Source organism: Podarcis raffonei, chromosome 7 (genome assembly GCF_027172205.1).
Source record: "Podarcis raffonei isolate rPodRaf1 chromosome 7, rPodRaf1.pri, whole genome shotgun sequence".
Taxonomy (NCBI): Eukaryota; Metazoa; Chordata; class Lepidosauria; order Squamata; family Lacertidae; genus Podarcis; species Podarcis raffonei.
The window spans coordinates 11,658,784-11,677,380 of NC_070608.1; the positions used below are offsets into that span (position 1 = coordinate 11,658,784).

General features: G+C 44.1%; 1 protein-coding gene across 2 annotated transcripts in view; it reads left to right on the forward strand.

The window, feature by feature from the left end:
* Positions 1-18,597, forward strand: part of ADCY8 (adenylate cyclase 8) — a 124,351-nt gene that overhangs the window by 38,322 nt on the left and 67,432 nt on the right. For both annotated transcript variants that reach the window (XM_053395289.1, XM_053395290.1), the window contains exons 2-4: positions 8,067-8,216; positions 13,238-13,368; positions 15,342-15,453. In XM_053395289.1, the coding sequence (XP_053251264.1) occupies positions 8,067-8,216; positions 13,238-13,368; positions 15,342-15,453 (393 nt within the window). The remainder of the gene's footprint in view (positions 1-8,066; positions 8,217-13,237; positions 13,369-15,341; positions 15,454-18,597) is intronic.

Below are 18,597 nucleotides of genomic sequence, written 5' to 3' on the forward strand. Positions count from 1 at the left end.
TATTTTTAATGGGGGCTAAAGATCTAAGGGTGGCCAGTCTGCATTGCTGGTGCAGCATGTAATGAGTTTAGGCTGCAGAGACAACTTTTGAATGGGGGAGGGACTTCATAATTTGACACTGTCCACTGTACTACACACCAGCCCTAACCTAAAAGAACTTGAAGGCTTTCTTTTGGTAAGCAAAATAATTTGCAAATAATGATTTCAGTTTGACTGCATCAGGATACAGTAGATATATAGCCAGAGGTAACTTTGAAGTGGAGATAGAACATTCTATCTCTTGGCTCATGCAAACCAATTTTGCTAAGTATTAGTGTCTGCTTACACATCACTAAAAAGGAGGACAAAACAGGGTTCAGGTTTTCATCGAAATTACATATGTTAATTCACATGCATACATTCAAATTTGGAAATAAATACTATAATTTAATCAAAAACAGGACATCTCGCCCAAGTGGCGAGGACTGTCAGCAGTGGACCTGTGTGCCTCTTAGTCTTCTGTCTAAGTAGGTACCAACTGTTGATGGGCACCTTCAACATCCTTGCTCTTCATTCTGACGCTTCTTTGTTTTTAAACTGAACAGCCCAGATGCTTTCAAATAGAGGACTGTCCTCTGTAAAGTAGGACACACAGCTATGCTGCAGCCATTCTCAAAAATAAGCTGGTACCCAGATTAAGCAGTACCCAGGTCCTGCTGGTGAGCTTGCCTTGGGCAACTGATTGGCCACTGTGAGTATCAGATTTTGGTCTAGATGAGTCACTGGTATGCTCCAGCAGAGCTCCTCTTATGTTCTTATGTTCTTACCTGAGGAAGTAGAAGGCTGAGAAAGGATGTCCAGACCAGCTCAAAACAATGTGAGCCCAGTGGCGGAGGAAGCCACTTCGGCACCTGGGGCGGTGCGCCCAAGGGTGGGTCGAGTCACCCATAGGGGCAGGGCACACCGTGGGGCCTCTGGAGTCTGCCTGCCTTCTCCCACTCAGCCGCCCTACAGCTGGGAGGGAAGCAGCGGGCGGATTGTTTGGCCAGCTCAGAGCCTGCGTGTGCCCAAGCCACCGTGACTCTCCCCCTCAGTGGTGACACCCGGGGCAGACTGCACCCACCGCACTCCCCTTCCTCCACCCCTGCCTGAGCCACCTTGAAAATGGGATATGGCTTTTTGAACAGAAAGTGTTTGCCCTTTGAGCTCCTAATCTGAAGTCATCTATTAGCCTTAGTCCTTCAAACAGAGGACAACCTACCAAATAAAGGTAAAGGTAAAGGGACCCCTGACCATTAGGTCCAGTGATGGATGACTCTGGGGTTGCGGTGCTCATCTCGCTTTACTAGCCAAAGGAGCCGGCGTGCAGCTTCCGGGTCATGTGGCCAGCATGACTAAGCCACTTCTGGCAAACTAAGCACACGGAAACACCATTTACCTTCCCACTGGAGTGGTACCTATTTATCTACTTGCACTTTGACAAGCTTTCAAACTGCTAGGTTGGCAGGAGCAGGGACCGAGCAACGGGAGCTCACCCCGTCACGGGGATTCAAACCACCGACCTTCTGATCGGCAAGCCATAGGCTCTGTGGTTTAACCCACAGCGCCACCTGCGTCACTTTTACCTACCAAATAGTAGTCTGTAAAAGTACAGCGTGTGGCCGCCATGCTCTTTCCTCAACATTTGTGAGCTTCTTTGGTGGTTGAGGAGCCCCAGAAACACTGAGGATCTAAAATCTAATAGTGCTTGGGACATAGAATCATAGATTTGGAATGAACCTCAAGAGTCATCTAGTCCAACTCTCTGCAATGCAGGGATCTCAACATGCGGTCTCCCATCCACTTTGAAACCATAGCAGCCCCTGCTTAGCTTCCAAATGTGCTAACTGCCTTATACTGAATCAGGTTTCAGACAAGAGCCTCTTTTATTCCTACCTGGAGGTGCCAAATATTGAACCTGGGACCTTCAGCATGCGAAGCAGATGTTCTACCACCGAGCTATGACCCCTTCGCTAGTGGGTCACCAGTCTTGACTATGCTACCACTCAGTGGATTTGTAACTGGCTGACTGACCGAACCCAAAGGGTGCTCATCAATGGTTCCTCTTCATCCTGGAGAAGAGTGACTAGTGGGGTGCCACAGGGATCTGTCTTGGGCCCAGTCTTATTCAACATCTTTATCAACGACTTGGATGATGGACTCAAGGGCATCCTGATCAAATTTGCAGATGACACCAAACTGGGAGGGGTGGCTAACACCCCAGAGGACAGGATCACACTTCAAAACGACCTTGACAGATTAGAGAACTGGGCCAAAACAAACAAGATGAATTTTAACAGGGAGAAATGTAAAGTATTGCACTTGGGCAAAAAAAATGAGAGGCACAAATACAAGATGGGTGACACCTGGCTTGAGAGCAGTACATGTGAAAAGGATCTAGGAGTCTTGGTTGACCACAAACTTGACATGAGCCAACAGTGTGACGTGGCAGCTAAAAAAGCCAATGCAATTCTGGGCTGCATCAATAGGAGTATAGCATCTAGATGAAGGGAAGTAATAGTGCCACTGTATTCTGCTCTGGTCAGACCTCATCTGGAGTACTGTGTCCAGTTCTGGGCACCACAGTTCAAGAAGGACACTGACAAACTGGAACGTGTCCAGAGGAGGGCAACCAAAATGGTCAAAGGTCTGGAAATGATGCCTTATGAGGAACGGCTAAGGGAGCTGGGCATGTTTAGCCTGGAGAAGAGGAGGTTAAGGGGTGATATGATAGCCATGTTCAAATATATAAAAGGATGTCACATAGAGGAGGGAGAAAGGTTGTTTTCTGCTGCTCCAGAGAAGCGAACACGGAGCAATGGATCCAAACTGCAGGAAAGAAGATTCCACCTAAACATTAGGAAGAACTTCCTGACAGTAAGAGCTGTTTGACAGTGGAATTTGCTGCCAAGGAGTGTGGTGGAGTCTCCTTCTTTGGAGGTCTTTAAGCAGAGGCTTGACAACCATATGTCAGGAATGCTCTGATGGTGTTTCCTGCTTGGCAGGGGGTTGGACTCGATGGCCCTTGTGGTCTCTTCCAACTCTATGATTCTATGATTCTAGTTGTGCAGGCTCTTCTGTCCTAAGTAAAATCCAATATTCCGTTCATTGTCTTCCTCCTGGCCTGATGAATGCACAGCAAATGTTCCAGTCACAAGCGCAGAGCAAAATCTCAGACATGCCGTAATAAAGAGCTATTTATATGATATGCATCTCCATGTATGTGTCAGAGCACTAAATTAGGGGGAAAGGAACAAGTTAATATTTATTTTACCAATAAAGGAGGTGGGAGAGGCAAAGGAGGCGTACAGCAAAGATGCTTGAGAGAGGGGGTGATGAACCAATTTTAGATTTAATGAGGAGAGCATAAACCTGGAACATGATAAAACAGAATAACCCTCAGCAGCGGAACGTCTGATGCCACAGTTCCTCTGTGTTCTGCCCAGTTTATTAAAAAATTTAATACTGTTGTCAGGGACTGGGCAGAGGGGGGGGGAGTGGTGGAGACTGCCTCCACGTCCTGACCATTCCAGGGAGGAGGAAGAGGAAGACAGTATAGATTTACAACAGTGGTTTGTGGAATTTCTCAGCTCAGAGGCAGATGGAGGGGAAAGTTGGGAAATAATGGGGGGGGGGGAGGAGCAGGCAGAGCCAGAGCAGCAGCTGATGGACACAGTGTCACTAGAAAGCATTCTAGACCCACCATCTCCCAGAACCCAGCGAGCCTTAAAAGTATCAGAGCAAAGAGCTCAAAGACAGAGGGCAGCACCCGTAGAGGAGGAGATGATGATGATTATGATGGATGATGAAGTGAGAGAGACGGGGGGTGGAGATTCACTCGGGACAAAGCCATTATCCAAGAGGCTGGGTTCTATAGCCTCTCTCTGTAAAGTCTGAAATAAAAAAAGGATTGTAAGAAACTTTCCCTTGTCTTTATACCTTCTTGGGCAACCAGCCGGAAGCCACTGAAACCACCCAGACAACTGTATTTAATTTTTTGTAGCCTCCCTAGGGTCCCTAAAGTGGTCCACCCAATTACATAAAGATCTCATCATGCAATATTTCTTTATGTTCTAATAGCTTGCACTCAGGGGAGCAGGGTAAGCCTCGCAAGGAAAGTGTTGCAGGCTTCTGAGCTTCAGCATTATTGGAATCAGGGAGAAAAGAGGCAGTAGGAAAGTCCCTGCGAGACGTAGAGATTGGGTAGGGTTCCACCCAACTGTCTTAGAGACTCCCCTCTGGATTTGTGTACAGTTTACTCCTTAGCCTTTTCTTCTCCCAAAGATGTCTGGAAAGGCAGCGGGAGTTTAGGATCAGAGCTTTCCTTCTCCTAGATGGCCCAACTTCCCAGGATGATGAACCCCACCTGCCCCTCACTTGACTCTACCGCATGTGCAGAAACCACATTCTTGACTGCTGGACCCACTCTTGGTCTCATCTACTCAGTTGCGCCGTAGCCTGTCTTTTGCATGCAGGGGAAGTCCCTAACTCACCAAGGGTTTGGAGACCCAACAGTCACCTGGTTTAGCTGGCCTGTCAAAACCATTTCCTGGGGTGTTTACAGCTTCTAGGAGACAAAGGTGAGAGTTGAGTGCAGGGTGGGGACCAAAGGTGGCCAAACTACTCCAGAAGAAGCACAACGTGTCCCCCATCCAATTATTATTATTATTATTATTATTATTATTATTATTATTATTATTATTTACTTATACCCCACCCATCTGGCCGGGCCTCCCCAGCCACTCTGGGCAGCTCTCAATAGAATATTACAAACACAATAAAACATCAAACATTTAAAACCTCCCTAAACAAGGCTGCCTTCAGATGTTTTCTAAAAGTCAGATAGTTGTTTATTTCCTTGACATCATATGGGAGGGCGTTCCACAGGGCGGGTGCCACTACCGAGAAGGCCCTCTGCCTGGCTCCCTGTAACCTCACTTCTCGCAGGGAGGGAACAAACAGAAGGCCCTTGGAGCTGGACCTCAGTGTCCGGGCTGAATGATGGGGTGGAGACGCTCCCTCAGGTATACTGGGCCAAGGCCATTTAGGGCTTTAAAGGTCAGCACCAACACTTTGAACTGTGCTCAGAAACATACTGGGAACCAATGAAGGTCTTTCAGGACCGGTGCTATATGGTCTCGGTCGCCACTCCCAGTCACCAATCTAGCTGCCACATTCTGGATTACTTGTAGTTTCCAGGTCAACTTCAAAGGTAGCCCCACATAGAGCACATTGTAGTACTCCAAGCGGGAGATAACTAGAGCAAGCACCACTCTGGCAAGACAGCCTGTGGTAGGGTCTCAGCCTGCATACCAGATGGAACAAGTGGACAGCTGCCCTGGACACAGAATTAACCTGCGCCTTCATGGACAACTGTGAGTCCAAAATGACTCCCAGGCTGTGCATCCAGTCCTTCAGGGGCACAGTTACCCTATTCAGGACCAGGGAGTCCTCCACACCTGCCCGCCTCCTGTCCCCCCAAAACAGTACATTTGTCTTGTCAGGATTCAACCTCAGTCTGTTAGCTGCCATCCATCCTCCAACTGCTCCCCTAACACCCCTCACAGACAACAGTGCATTACAAAAAAGAAAGTATATTTCTACAGTATATTTGTAATTTGTCCCGGTACTTTCCACTCAGAATTGGCAACCAGCTCCCCACTTTCTTTGCTCTAGATCATATTGGCAGCCAACCATATGTGATCTGGCCCATTCCTTTTTAACGGACAGGAGTGCTCCTAGGAAGCAGGCTAGATCAAGTTGTCAGTAAAAAACTTCTAGAGACCAGGGCAGGGAAGAGTTGTGCAATAGCCCCCTATTCATTACTATGGTCATCAAATGATCCCTTCCATACAATATGGAATCCGGCCTTTAGTGTGGAGTCACCAACTCTTTGAAACTCTCTTTTGTTGTGTGTCAACCAGGCACTGTCTGTACAGTATTTTTGTCGCCTGTTGATGACCTTTCTTTCCCCACCAAGGTACTTAAGTGAAATACTTTCTCCCATCCTATATCTGCATTGGATTTGTAACGGTGTTTACATATGAAAGTGGTTTTAATTGTTGCTGGTTTTTTGGGCATATGGGATTGGTTTTATTAGTTGGGCTTTTGACAGTGATATTTTTGTTGAATGGTTTCTTTAAATGTAAAGGTTCATCATTGTTCCACCCGATGTGTATGTCTTTAAGGGGCCAGAGCAAGGGCCAGAGCAAGATAACGAGACCCAGCTTTACAGCTGTGAAACATAGCAGGTGCTGCTGAGTTGTATTTGATTAAGGTGTGTCAGCATTTGGGTGTAGTATATAAGGAGCAGCACCTAGCTCTCCCATTACCCTGGGGGATGGGTTGGTGGTTGGGTCTGGTTTGGTTGTTAATGTATTTAGTGTCAAAGGAGTTTTTGTTTTTCTTATTAAAACCTTGTTTAAGTTATATTTGAGTCCTTTCTTTTTAATGCATGGTCTCCCCAGCAAGCTCTCTGCAGCGCTACCATACTGCAAACAGCCAACAATTTTATGGGAAGCGATTCAGAAATGGAATTAAAATAAGTAAGGATTGCAACGGTAGGAATCACACTTATCTGCATTTTAGCAGGGCGCACTCCTCCCCTCCAAGGCAAAAACGGACAGCAAAGTGAGAGCGATTTACCAGGGATATGTAATGGAAATTTAAAATATTAGGAAATGAAGACAGATTGAGTGTATGAAATCTCTGAGCACCAGAAATCCTCCAGCTTTGGATATTTCACAGTGTAAATCAACCTTTGCAGGAGGGTCTAAAAATTGCTTTAAATATAGAGAGCAAAAATACTCATGATATTAAGGGTGATACCAGTTGCTTTGACTTTTCTGCCCTACTTGTGTAAATACAGGACACACAGCCCTGATAGCGTCGGCATTAGAAGGAAGGAGAATCACTGAGTAAAGAAACAGAGTGAGACATAACCACTTTGAGAAGGAACAAATCCATGCAAACTTGCTCTGTGACTTTGTTCAAGACGTTCATTATCACCCAAAACAATCCGATGGTGGCAAACAACAACAACAATGACAAATGCCGATTGCAATCCATACTTTCCCCAGATCTTCTTCTCCTTACACACTAGACTGTTCAGTGAGTCACAACAACACCATTTGCTTCAGAAGACATTCTGCCCCCAAAAAGTAAAAATAAAAAATGGCTAATTATGTTTGTAATCATTCCTGACTCCACTGCTGTGACTCAGCTCTAGCAAGCATCATCTGTGGTTCATTGAGAGTTTAATGCCCCCAAACACTGTCTATTTCTTCCTCCTGGCACAGAAAGTATTGTACGTTTCAATGCCTTTGAGATCCTGATCATCATATTTCTTTCTTTGTTTTAAAAGTTCAAAACAACCTTGATTAAACCCCTTTACTTTTTATACACACACACACACACACACAGCAAAATGCATGTTAAAAATCATTATAATTATACTATACACAATATTTTACTACATAGAAAAACTATTGTCCATAGTTTTGCTATATTTATACTTATATATTTGAATTCAAGAAGCAGTTTGCCTTTATCTTTAGAATTCTATCCTTCTCCATTGGGTAGATTAATCAACTAAAAATTCAGTTTTTATCAGCAGAGTGTCAGCTTTACGCAGTGCAACTATCATTTAAAAGCAGACTTGATTTGGGTTTTCTTTGTTGTTGTGTTTCTAGTATGCTACTGTACGAGGGTGTTATTAAATGGTAACTATGTAAAAAAAAAGATTGCTAGGTATCGTTTATTAAGCTATTATCATACAGTTTCTTCAGCATCTCAGTACGTTCCATGTAGTACATTTTTGGTTGCATAGATTTATTTAAATGGATTGGTTAGTGGGAAGATAATTCATCAGCTGAGGTTGCAATCGGATGCACACTTTCCTGGAAATAAGTTCCATTTAATATATTGGGGACTGCAGTGTATATCAGCATTTTTATCACTTCACAGCTCTGTTTTCTATCGGTATGTGCATGCCTCTATTTCTACGATACAGCCATGCCGTTAATGTTCCTCCTTCTTCTTTCTTTCAGACAGCAGCTCAGGCGGTTTTATTTATGTGCATGAATACCGCTGGGATCTTCATTAGCTACTTATCAGACCGTGCTCAACGCCAAGCCTTCTTAGAGACCCGGAGATGTGTAGAAGCTCGGTTGAGGCTGGAAACCGAAAACCAGAGGCAGGTAGGGTAATGGAAGAAATGAAGTTGTGAAATGCAGCCGTGTCAATCTGTTACAACAAAACCAAACACATGAATTGTACATTAAAGAATGAGGTCGATTTCCAGCAGAAGCCCCATCTGCACTACAAATTGAAAATGGTCTTATTCCACTTTAAACGGTCATAATAACAGCAACAATAATAATAATAATAATAATTTATTATTTATTCCCCGCCTATCTGGCTGAGTTTCCCTAGCCACTCTGGGTGGCTCCCAATCAAGTGTTAAAAACAGTACAGAGTTAAATATTTAAAACTTCCCTGAACAGGGCTGCCTTCAGATGTCTTTTAAAGATAGGATAGCTGCTTATTTCCTTCACATCTGAAGGGAGGGCGTTCCACAGGGTGGGCGCCACTACCAAGAAGGCCCTCTGTCTGGTTCCCTGTAACCTCACGTCTCGCAATGAGGGAACCGCCAGAAGACCCTCAGCGCTGGATCTCAGTGTCCGGGCAGAACGATGGGGGTGGAGACGCTCCTTCAGGTATACAGGACCGAGGCTGTTTAGGGCTTTAAAGGTCAGCACCAGCACTTTGAATTGTGCTCGGAAACATACTGGGAGCCAATGCAGATTTCTCAGGACCGGTGTTATGTGATCCCGGCGGCCACTCCCATTCACCAGTCTAGCTGCCGCATTCTGGATTAATTGCAGTTTCTGAGTCACCTTCAAAGGTAGCCCCACATAGAGTGCGTTGCAGTAGTCCAAGCGGGAGATAACTAGAGATTGCACCACTCTGGAAAGAATCCCGGAGACTGTAGTTTGTTAAGGATGCTGAGAGCTGTTCAGAGACGATCCCAACCATTCATCTCGCAGAGTTACAGTTCTCAGAATCAGTCACTCCCTCATCTCCTTTAGGTGATTTCCAGCTCTAGACTATCACTCCTGATTTCTCAGGAATGTTCTCATTCCCTCTCCAGCAATCTCACATTTTCTGTAGGCTGTATAATCAAGCCGTCCCTAAGTGGAAAAGATTGGAAGTGCAGGCAAATAAAAAATTGCTTATCCATATTTATCAAGACCTCGCATCTCTCCTTTTTAATCAGGAGCCAGCAATGGGAGCAAGCTTTAAATCAAAAGTTTGTTTCAACTCATCTAAACAAAGTCGCCAAGAATATGAAAAGTATGTTGCCTGTGTGGGAGGATAAGGAGCCGATCAGAGGCAAAATGCTCAACAATCTGCAAGCTACAGATCCTAACAGTGTTTATAGCCCACATGTTTGCCAAAGTGTTATTTTGCATGGGGCACTCAAGGATTTGACTTAGTCCACATTTTAAAGTGTGCCAACCTGATTTGCATTCCTTAGACTAATACCCTAGATCTGAGCATAGGTACTATTGAGTTGTGGGTGAACATATCAGACGACACAGTGATTCTTCAAACAGCTCTTGTTTATTCACAGGCCAGGACAGAACTGAACTGAAGGGCTCAGTCAGCCTGCTTATATAGAGCTCCAGTACAATGTAACTGTAACAATTTTCTAAAACTATCCAATCACTGAACGTCACTTTCGATCCCTTATTTGCATAACTATCTACAGTATCCCCCTGCTGGCCCAGGGTGAGAACTTCAGTATATAACAGGTACCCTTACATTTCTGCACTTTTCCAGATTTTGTGATACAGTTCTTAGCTCAAGAAGTGGAGCAAAATGGAGCAGATTATTACATCTGAAGGCAGCCTTGTTTAGGGAAGTTTTTAATATTTTACTGCTGTATTGTTTTTGACACTCAATTGGGAGCCGCCCAGAGTGGCTGGGGAAACTCAGCCAGATGGGCGGGGTATAAATAATAATAAATTACTGTTGTTGTTGTTGTGGTTGTTGTTGTTGTTGTTAAAATGCATATTTTTGTTAAAATACATACAATTTTTTTTAAGTACATCAACAACAAAAACACAAACTAATTGCAATAAACTAATAACACTGCAATAAGTTAAAGACAGCACATGGTTATACATTGTCACTGAAGCTATTATTCCAGATCACAAAAAAATTCCCATCTCTCCATAAACCTTTTGGGTTGATTTACATGTGTTCTCTTATAGTAGGTTCGTTTGATCATGGTCATGATGGGCCAGATCTTTCCAATCCATTCAAACTCAGTAGGAATGTGCATTTTGAGAGAAAGTGCATACAAAAAAAATCACATTTTTAATGTATGATAATGAATATTTTGTGAAGAAACGGTGAAAATAATTTGAATTTTCATGCATGTGGGGGGAATCACAGGTTGATACTTTAAACAGGATGAAATGAACTTACGATGCCACATGCAAAATAGACAGATACATACATACATAGATACCCACCCCCTTTCCCAAAAGACCCTAATCTGTGGAGGGATCTGAGATGATCTCCTACAGCCACTGCTCTAGGTGAAATGGTTTCAAAATGGGGAAAATAATAAGAAACCAGAGGCTTTTCTCCTGGGCATGGTAGGCCAATTGGTGCCAAGGAAAGATAGGACGTTCTTTATGTATGCTACAACAGCAGCAAGAGTTCTTTTAGCAAAGTATTGGAAGACACAAGAACTACCCACGCTGGAAGAGTGGCAGACGAAGGTGATTGACTATATGGGACTGGCTGAGATGACTGGCAGAATCCGTGACCAAGGAAAAGAGACGGTGGAAGAAGACTGGAAGAAATTTAAAGTTTATCTTAAGAACTGTTGTAAAATTAATGAGTGCTAAAATGTCCTGGGTAACGTAAAACAGAATTGCAGCGGTAAATGACTGAGTAGGAGAAAAAGGATTAAAGAAAGTGAATTATAAGTAATTGAAATTAGGGGTTGCTGAAAAAGTTTAAAACAGGGATGCAGAAAAGGGAGGCATGGGGAAGTCGTTGAAATTAGGCTTAAGAAAAAGAGGTTATGAAATTATACGTGTTTATATGTTTGTATGTCTATGTGTTGTGAGTTGTATTGTGTTTTAATTCATGTTGGAAAATCAATAAAAAATTTATTAAAAATATATGTGGGGAAAATAAGAGTTGGCTGCACTAAATTAAGTAAGAAGTGAGATCGTTTTTGCTGCTGTTGTTTTCTCCAGAATCCTTTGTAATTAATGTAGGAGTTTGATACCTCCTGAGTTGATTATTCTATTCTTTTAATGAAGAATCCTGAAGGAAAATGGATTCTTGAGGAGATAGGTAATCTCTTCTGAGCATTCTTTTATATGCTTGACAGCTGCCACAACTAGTCATTGAACTGAAGACTTCTAAGTGCTGGAATATGAGACATGTCACTTGGAGCTAAAATGCAGGGCCATATAAAGCTATTTATATTCTGCCAGTCAGGCACAGAGCAGGAAGTTTTAACTTCACCCTCTCCTCAGAGATAATTGAGTCTATACTTTTCTAGGCAAAGTTTGCTGAGATGAACAAAATGGATCTTGACAGATAAAATCCTTCATGTGTGAAGTGGTTTCTCTCTCTCTGGAGTCAAAAGTGATGTGTGCATAGGTTCATAAACCAGAAGGCAAGTGCCTATAGGAGAGGGCATGAAATGGATTTTGCACTTCAGAGGTGTAAGAGAGGAAAGCTGGTAAAAAGGACTGGTCACACATATTTACTTATTATGATCTTTCCTTAAGGAGCTCAACTTCAGAGGAAGTTCATACTTTGGTGATACTTTATTATAGACTTTGTGCTTTGTGTATGTGTGTTTGTGGACTAATTTGGTTTGATTATACACTTGTATCTCCGACCTTCTGATTGGTTTGGTTTGATTATACACTTGTATCTCCAACCTTCTGATTGGAGATGAAGTATTGTTCTGAGAAAAAGAAAAAGAATAAAACATGAAGTATTATGTCAGAGAGAAAAATAAAATGAAATGAAACCCAAATTAACATATAACAATTGGATATGATGTAATTATCAGATATGATAATACACAGGTATATACAGTCATACCTTAGAAGTCTAACGCCTTGCAACTCAAACATTTTGGCTCCCAAATGCCGCAAACCCGGAAGTGAGTGTTCCAGTTTGCGAACGTTCTTTGGAAGCCGAATGTCCAATGGGGCTTCGACGGGTTCTGATTGACTGCAGGAGCTTCCTGCAACCAATTGGAAGCTGCACCCTGGTTTCCAAATGTTTTGGAAGTAGAATGGACTTCCGGAACGGATTCCGTTCAACTTCCAAGGTATGACTGTACAGTGGTACCTTGGGTTAAGAACTTAATTCGTTCTGGAGATCCGTTCTTAACCTGAAACTGTTCTTACCCTGAAGCACCACTTTAGCTAATGGGGCCTCCTGCTGCTGCCGCGCTGCTGGAGCACAATTTCTGTTCTCATCCTGAAGCAAAGTTCTTAACCTGAGGTACTATTTCTCGGTTAGCGGAGTCTGTAACCTGAAGCATCTGTAACCTGAAGCGTCTGTAACCCGAGGTACCACTGTATAGATATGTGATGGACAATTATTGAACGTGAAATCATATATGATACATTATAATCGGGGCTTTTTTTTTTCCAGCCGGAACTCAGTTCCATCACTTCTCTGGTGTGTTTGGCCACCTCTCAGGTGGTTGCCATTGTTGGCTGGGGTTCTACTTGGAACTACTGTTACACCTCCAGACCCAATTTAAAATGATCACATTAGGACCTAAGACTGAGTGTTTTGGAGGTGGCCCCAAGAGGGTGAGCTGTTGCAGTTTGCTGTCATTGTTTCACCATGAAGGAAGCATGCCAAGGACCTCTTGAGAGCCAGTGTGGTGTAGTGGTTAAGAGCGGTAGACTCGTAATCTGGGGAACCAGGTTCGCATCTCCGCTCCTCCACATGCAGCTGCTGGGTGACCTTGGGCCAGTCACACTTCTCTGAAGGCTCTCAGCCCCACTCACAGAGTGTTTGTTATGGGGGAGGAAGGGAAAGGAGAATGTGAGCCGCTTTGGGACTCCTTCGGGTAGTGATAATGCGGGATATCAAATCCAGACTCTTCTTCTTCTTCTCCTGTACCTGCCTCTCCAATCTCCTGTTGTTGTTGTTTCAGGAACGTCTGGTTCTGTCTGTGTTACCTCGATTTGTAGTCCTAGAAATGATTAATGACATGACCAACGTAGAAGACGAGCACCTTCAACACCAGTTCCACAAGATCTATATTCACCGCTATGAAAATGTCAGGTGAGAGCATGCATTCCAATTTTCTCTCTTTCTCTTAACAATCTGTTCCTCTGCTGAATGTCAGCTGGGGGCTTTTGCGTGGAGTCTTTAGATCACTTCATTCATCACAGGTTTGAAATGTTGGGAGATGTTGCTGTTCTCTCCCCACGCCCTTTTAGCAGACAAACATTTCACAGTAGCGTTTTTTCTCCCTTAATTCATCAAAGCTCCTTGGCGACTGCTCCTTCACCGTGGTATTTCTGAGTCGGCTTGCTAGAGTGCATGCAAACAGGGGGTAGGATTTTCCCTCCAACACACACACACACACACACAATGCTCCAGCTTCTCACCGCAATCCACCGAGGCCACCATCTCAAACGTACTGACTTTTAAAGTACATCCCATTGGAATTAATGGGACTTTCTTCCATGTAAACATGATTAGGATTAGAGTGTAATCTTTCTGATACAGGCAGCATCTGTCGTGCTGCACAGGCAGTTCAAACAACCACCTAGGGTAGCATTATTCATGACGTGGGGGGGAAACCAATCTATTCCTTCCTGGCCAGTGTCCATGTAAGAAACGCAGCCAACATCTAAAGGGAAAAGAACAATCTTCTTGAATGAGGACCCAAAAATATCATTAGGCAGAGGGAGCCACCTGAACCCAGCAACAGAGGAAGGGGGCCAGGAAGCAGCAGCAGGTGTTCTGTACCTTGAAAGATGGGGAATAAATATGATCCAGTTTGCATTTAAAGGCAAACGACTTAATTTGCATTTCCCACAGCAATATGCAAATCAAAATGCAAGAGTCAGGGATCACCATTACCAGGTACTGAAAACCCAACAATGGTCCAAGTGTTCTGGGTGATGTCTCTCAACTAGAGCTTGCCTTGTCTCAACTGCTGATATCGATATCGATATAGATACATTGTCCATCATAGCACAGCATCTTCTTGTTTTCATTCATTAAAAGTGTATGGGCTGGATCATACATACGTTCAGTAGAATGACCTTCAACTCAAAGTATGAAATGCCTCCATTGACGTTGATGCACTGACATGAATTCATAATCTCCGTTGGGTCATTCACACACTAAAATCACAGCTTGCACTTCCAGCAAATGGAGTGATGAATATACATGTGTGAGCCAGACCTTCAGCTTCATTGGAAGATTATTTGAAGGAGAAACACCTATGAGAATAGGAGTCCAACAACATCTGGAGAGCCATAGGTTCCCCATCCCTGTCATGGGGACTTCTGATGGCTGAACTACTGCAATGTACTCTATGTGGGGCTACCTTTGAAGGTGACCTGGAAACTACAACTAATCCAGAATGCAGCAGCTAGACTGGTGACTGGGACCAGCCACCGAGACCACATAACACCAGTCTTGAAAGACCTACATTGGCTCCCGGTACGTTTCTGAGCACAATTCAAAGTGTTAGTGCTGACCTTTAAAGCCCTAAACAGCCTCGGTCCAGTATATCTGAAGGAGCATCTCCACCCCCATCGTTCTGCCAGGACACTGAGGTCCAGCTCCAAGGGTTCCCTCAATGCGAGAAGCCAAGTTACAGGAAACCAGACAGAGGGCCTTCTCAGTAGTGGCACCCCGCCCTGTGGGACGCCCTCCCACCAGATGTCAAAGAGAACAACAACTACCAGACTTTTAGAAGACATCTGAAGGCAGCCCTCTTTAGGGAAGCTTTTAATGTTTGATGCATTACTGTATTTTAATATTTTGTTGGAAGCTGCCCAGAATGGCTGGGGAAGCCCAGCCAGATGGGTGGGGTATAAATATATTAGTAGTAGTAGTAGTAGTAGTAGTAGTAGTAGTAGTAGTAAACATTGTTGAATTTCTATTTATCTATTGGAGGTTCCACCTAAAACGGAAGGTGGACTGTGGCATGTTTTTTCTGCAAAGTATTACTGTCACCGTTGTTACCTATAAGTCAGGAGTCCTGATTTTCTTTCTCTTCTCCATTTGGTGTCCAGCATTCTTTTTGCAGATGTGAAAGGGTTCACCAACCTCTCCACAACACTATCAGCCCAGGAACTAGTCCGAATGCTGAATGAACTCTTTGCCAGATTTGATCGCCTAGCACATGTGAGTCAAGAGGCTTATTTGTTTCATTTAGCACGCAAGAGTCAAGCTGCCTGTTCATTTTTGGTGCTTCAAAAACCCTGTGTGGTGCTGTGAAGGGTGGGAATTTGTTGTGTTAGATCTGATTTGTGACCCACCATGCTGTATGCAGTCTACCTGCCCTGAATTGTGGCTTGGTAGGAGCTTCACAACATCCCTGTCATTGTAGTCCCAGGTAAGCAAAACTTATTATGTCACTGGAGGGCCATGGCTGGTAGATTGTGTTGGGTTTGGTAGTTCACCAGTTTTTCAAGTCTATAAGAGATTCTACATAACTTAACCTTACTTATACTTGTCCTGTTGTTCTTGACATGGCAACATTTTCTTACAAAGACAGGTGTTTGGTTCCCCTACCATTTCACAGACAGATGGATGGCTGCTAACAGATTGACAAGACTGACAATCCTGACAAGACAGAAGTACTGTTTTTGGGGGACAGTGGGTGGGCAGGCATGTGGGACTCCCTGGTCCTGAATGAGGTAGCTGTGCTCCTGAATGCCCAGGTGCGCAGCCTGGGGGTCATTTTGGACTCACAGCTGTCCATGGTGGTGCAGGTCAATTCTGTGTCCAGGGCAGCTGTCTACCAGCTCCACCTGGTATGCAGGTTGAGACCCTACCTGTCTGCAAACTGTCTCGCCAGAGTGGTGGATGCTCTAGTTACCTCCCGCTTGGACTACTGCAATGCGCTTTACGTGGGGCTACCTTTGAAGGTGACCCGGAAACTGCAGCTAATCCAGAATGTGGCAGCTAGACTGGGGACTGGGAGTGGCCACCGAGACCATATAACACTGGTCCTGAAAATTGGCTCCCAGTACTTTTCTGAGCACAATTAAAAGTGTTGGTGCTAAACTTTAAAGCCTTAGTTACAGATAGGTAGCTGTGTTGGTCTGCCATAGTCAAAACAAAACAAATTTTTTTCCTTCCAGTAGCACCTTAAAGACCAACTAAGTTAGTTCTTGGTATGAGCTTTCGTGTGCATGTATCTGAAGAAGTGTGCGTGCACACGAAAGCTCATACCAAGAACTAACTTAGTTGGTCTTTAAGGTGCTACTGGAAGGAAAATTTTTTTTTTTGTTTTAAAGCCTTAAACAGCCTTGGCCCAGTATACCTGATGGAGCGTCTCCACCCCCATCGTTCAGAGCCACAATACCAGAGCCCATAACAAAATAAGGTTCCCAGGATTCTTTGGCGGAAACTGTGATTGTCAAAGTGATACATCTGCACTTTAAATGTATGTTATTAGTGTTGCTAGAGCATGGGATTGTTCCATTGACTAGCACAGTTAATTCTGTCTCTTTCTTTCTGCATAGATCAGTGCAGAGTTTACATATAAGCTAAACAAGCTATAGCTTAGGGCCCCACTCTCTTGGGGGCCCCAAAAAAATCTAAAGGAAAAAAACTGGATGTACTTTGATAAAAGACATATTTTGTTATGTGCAAATGGCTTTAGATACCTATTAGGTCCATAAACTATGATACAGCATATATTCGAACCAAAAAACAGCGACAATTTGTTGTTGACAAAGGACAGCTGGACATATAAAGGGCCCCATTACTTTCAGTAGCTTAGGGCCTCATCAAACCTAAATCCGGCCCTGGCATAGATCTAGCGATAACATTCAGACACATACACATACACGACCGTTCAGGGCAGTTATCTGCATTTGTTAAAACACGCTCTTTCCTGTGGAAGTGGGAAAGCGTGGATATTCACAGGAAACACACACACACACACCCCTTCAACTTCTCCCTTGGGTGCCATCTGTATTCAGATGTATATCTATCTGTAATGTGTGATTGCGAAACTCTCTTCCCCCAACCATTCATGCCTGATATACTTCCGTGGTCCTTAGCAACGGGCATGGCTGGAGAGGGAGGAAAACAAATTGGTAGGATGCGGAGCCAAAGGAGGGAGCTCCTCAAATGTCAGAAGCTTTGCTAATGTTTTTTGTTCTGCCTGATCATAAATCTGGGGAGGTGAGGGAGAGAAGGGAACATCGGTGCTTACTGTCATAAGTTCCTTCTCTGTAGGGAGAATTGGGATCCATGAAGTACCTGTAAGGTTGTCTCCATCCATCTCACCACTGACAGGTGCTCTAGCCCCCAATTCCTGCCCACTGGGAATCTTATTCAGCCTCCCAAGTTCTGTCCTGGGCTTAGGAGACATCAGCAGGCATTGCCCACGCATGTTCAAGCTTACTGCTTCAGGACCATTAATTAAAATGAAATAGAAATAGAAATGGGTAGTAAAACTGAGATTCTAGAAATGCTGGAATCCCACGTTACTGTCCACTTATGCTTGTGTGTCTTGGTTGCACAGAAACGTGGAATATACTATCACCAGCTCGGGTCTTAGCAGTCTCGAGAAGAGCATAAGCTAAGGTCCCTCTCCCTAGTTCCTGCTGGGATTTTGCATTCTCCATCTGTTTCCAAAACCTGTTTTCCAAACTGAGATGAATAGCGAGCTCCAAACTTCTGCTAGGCACACAGCATATCGGTCTTATTTGAAGAGTGGGTGGAATTGATAGCACAGCATGGGTCTTAGAAAACACAATCCATCATTTCCCTGCCCTGGGAAGTGGGGGGGGGGGCCTTAATGAAGTTTCTGTTTGGTGCCTTTGGTGGATGGATATTTGAGCAGCTCATTTCTTTAGCTCTCTCTCATGCCAATTTTTTCGTGCTTTGAGTCACCATGGTGTGTTGTTTTTGTAAGGTAACTTATGCATAAATCTTTCTCAAAAGCTTCAGTCAAATGTCGTTCTGCGCAGAGTAGTCATAGATCAGTGACAGAATTCTGCTTTGCACTCAGAAGGCCTTGAGTGTATATGAATCTGCTTCAGACCATCTACCCTACCTATGTCTACCCTAGCTTTCCCGCTTGGACTACTGCAATGCGCTCTATGTGGGGCTACCTTTGAAAGTGACCCGGAAACTACAACTAATCCAGAATGCAGCAGCTAGACTGGTGACTGGGGGCGGCCGCCGAGACCACATAACACCGGTCTTGAAAGACCTACATTGGCTCCCAGTATGTTTCCGAGCACAATTCAAAGTGTTGGTGTTGACCTTTAAAGCCCTAAACGGCCTCAGCCCAGTATATCTGAAGGA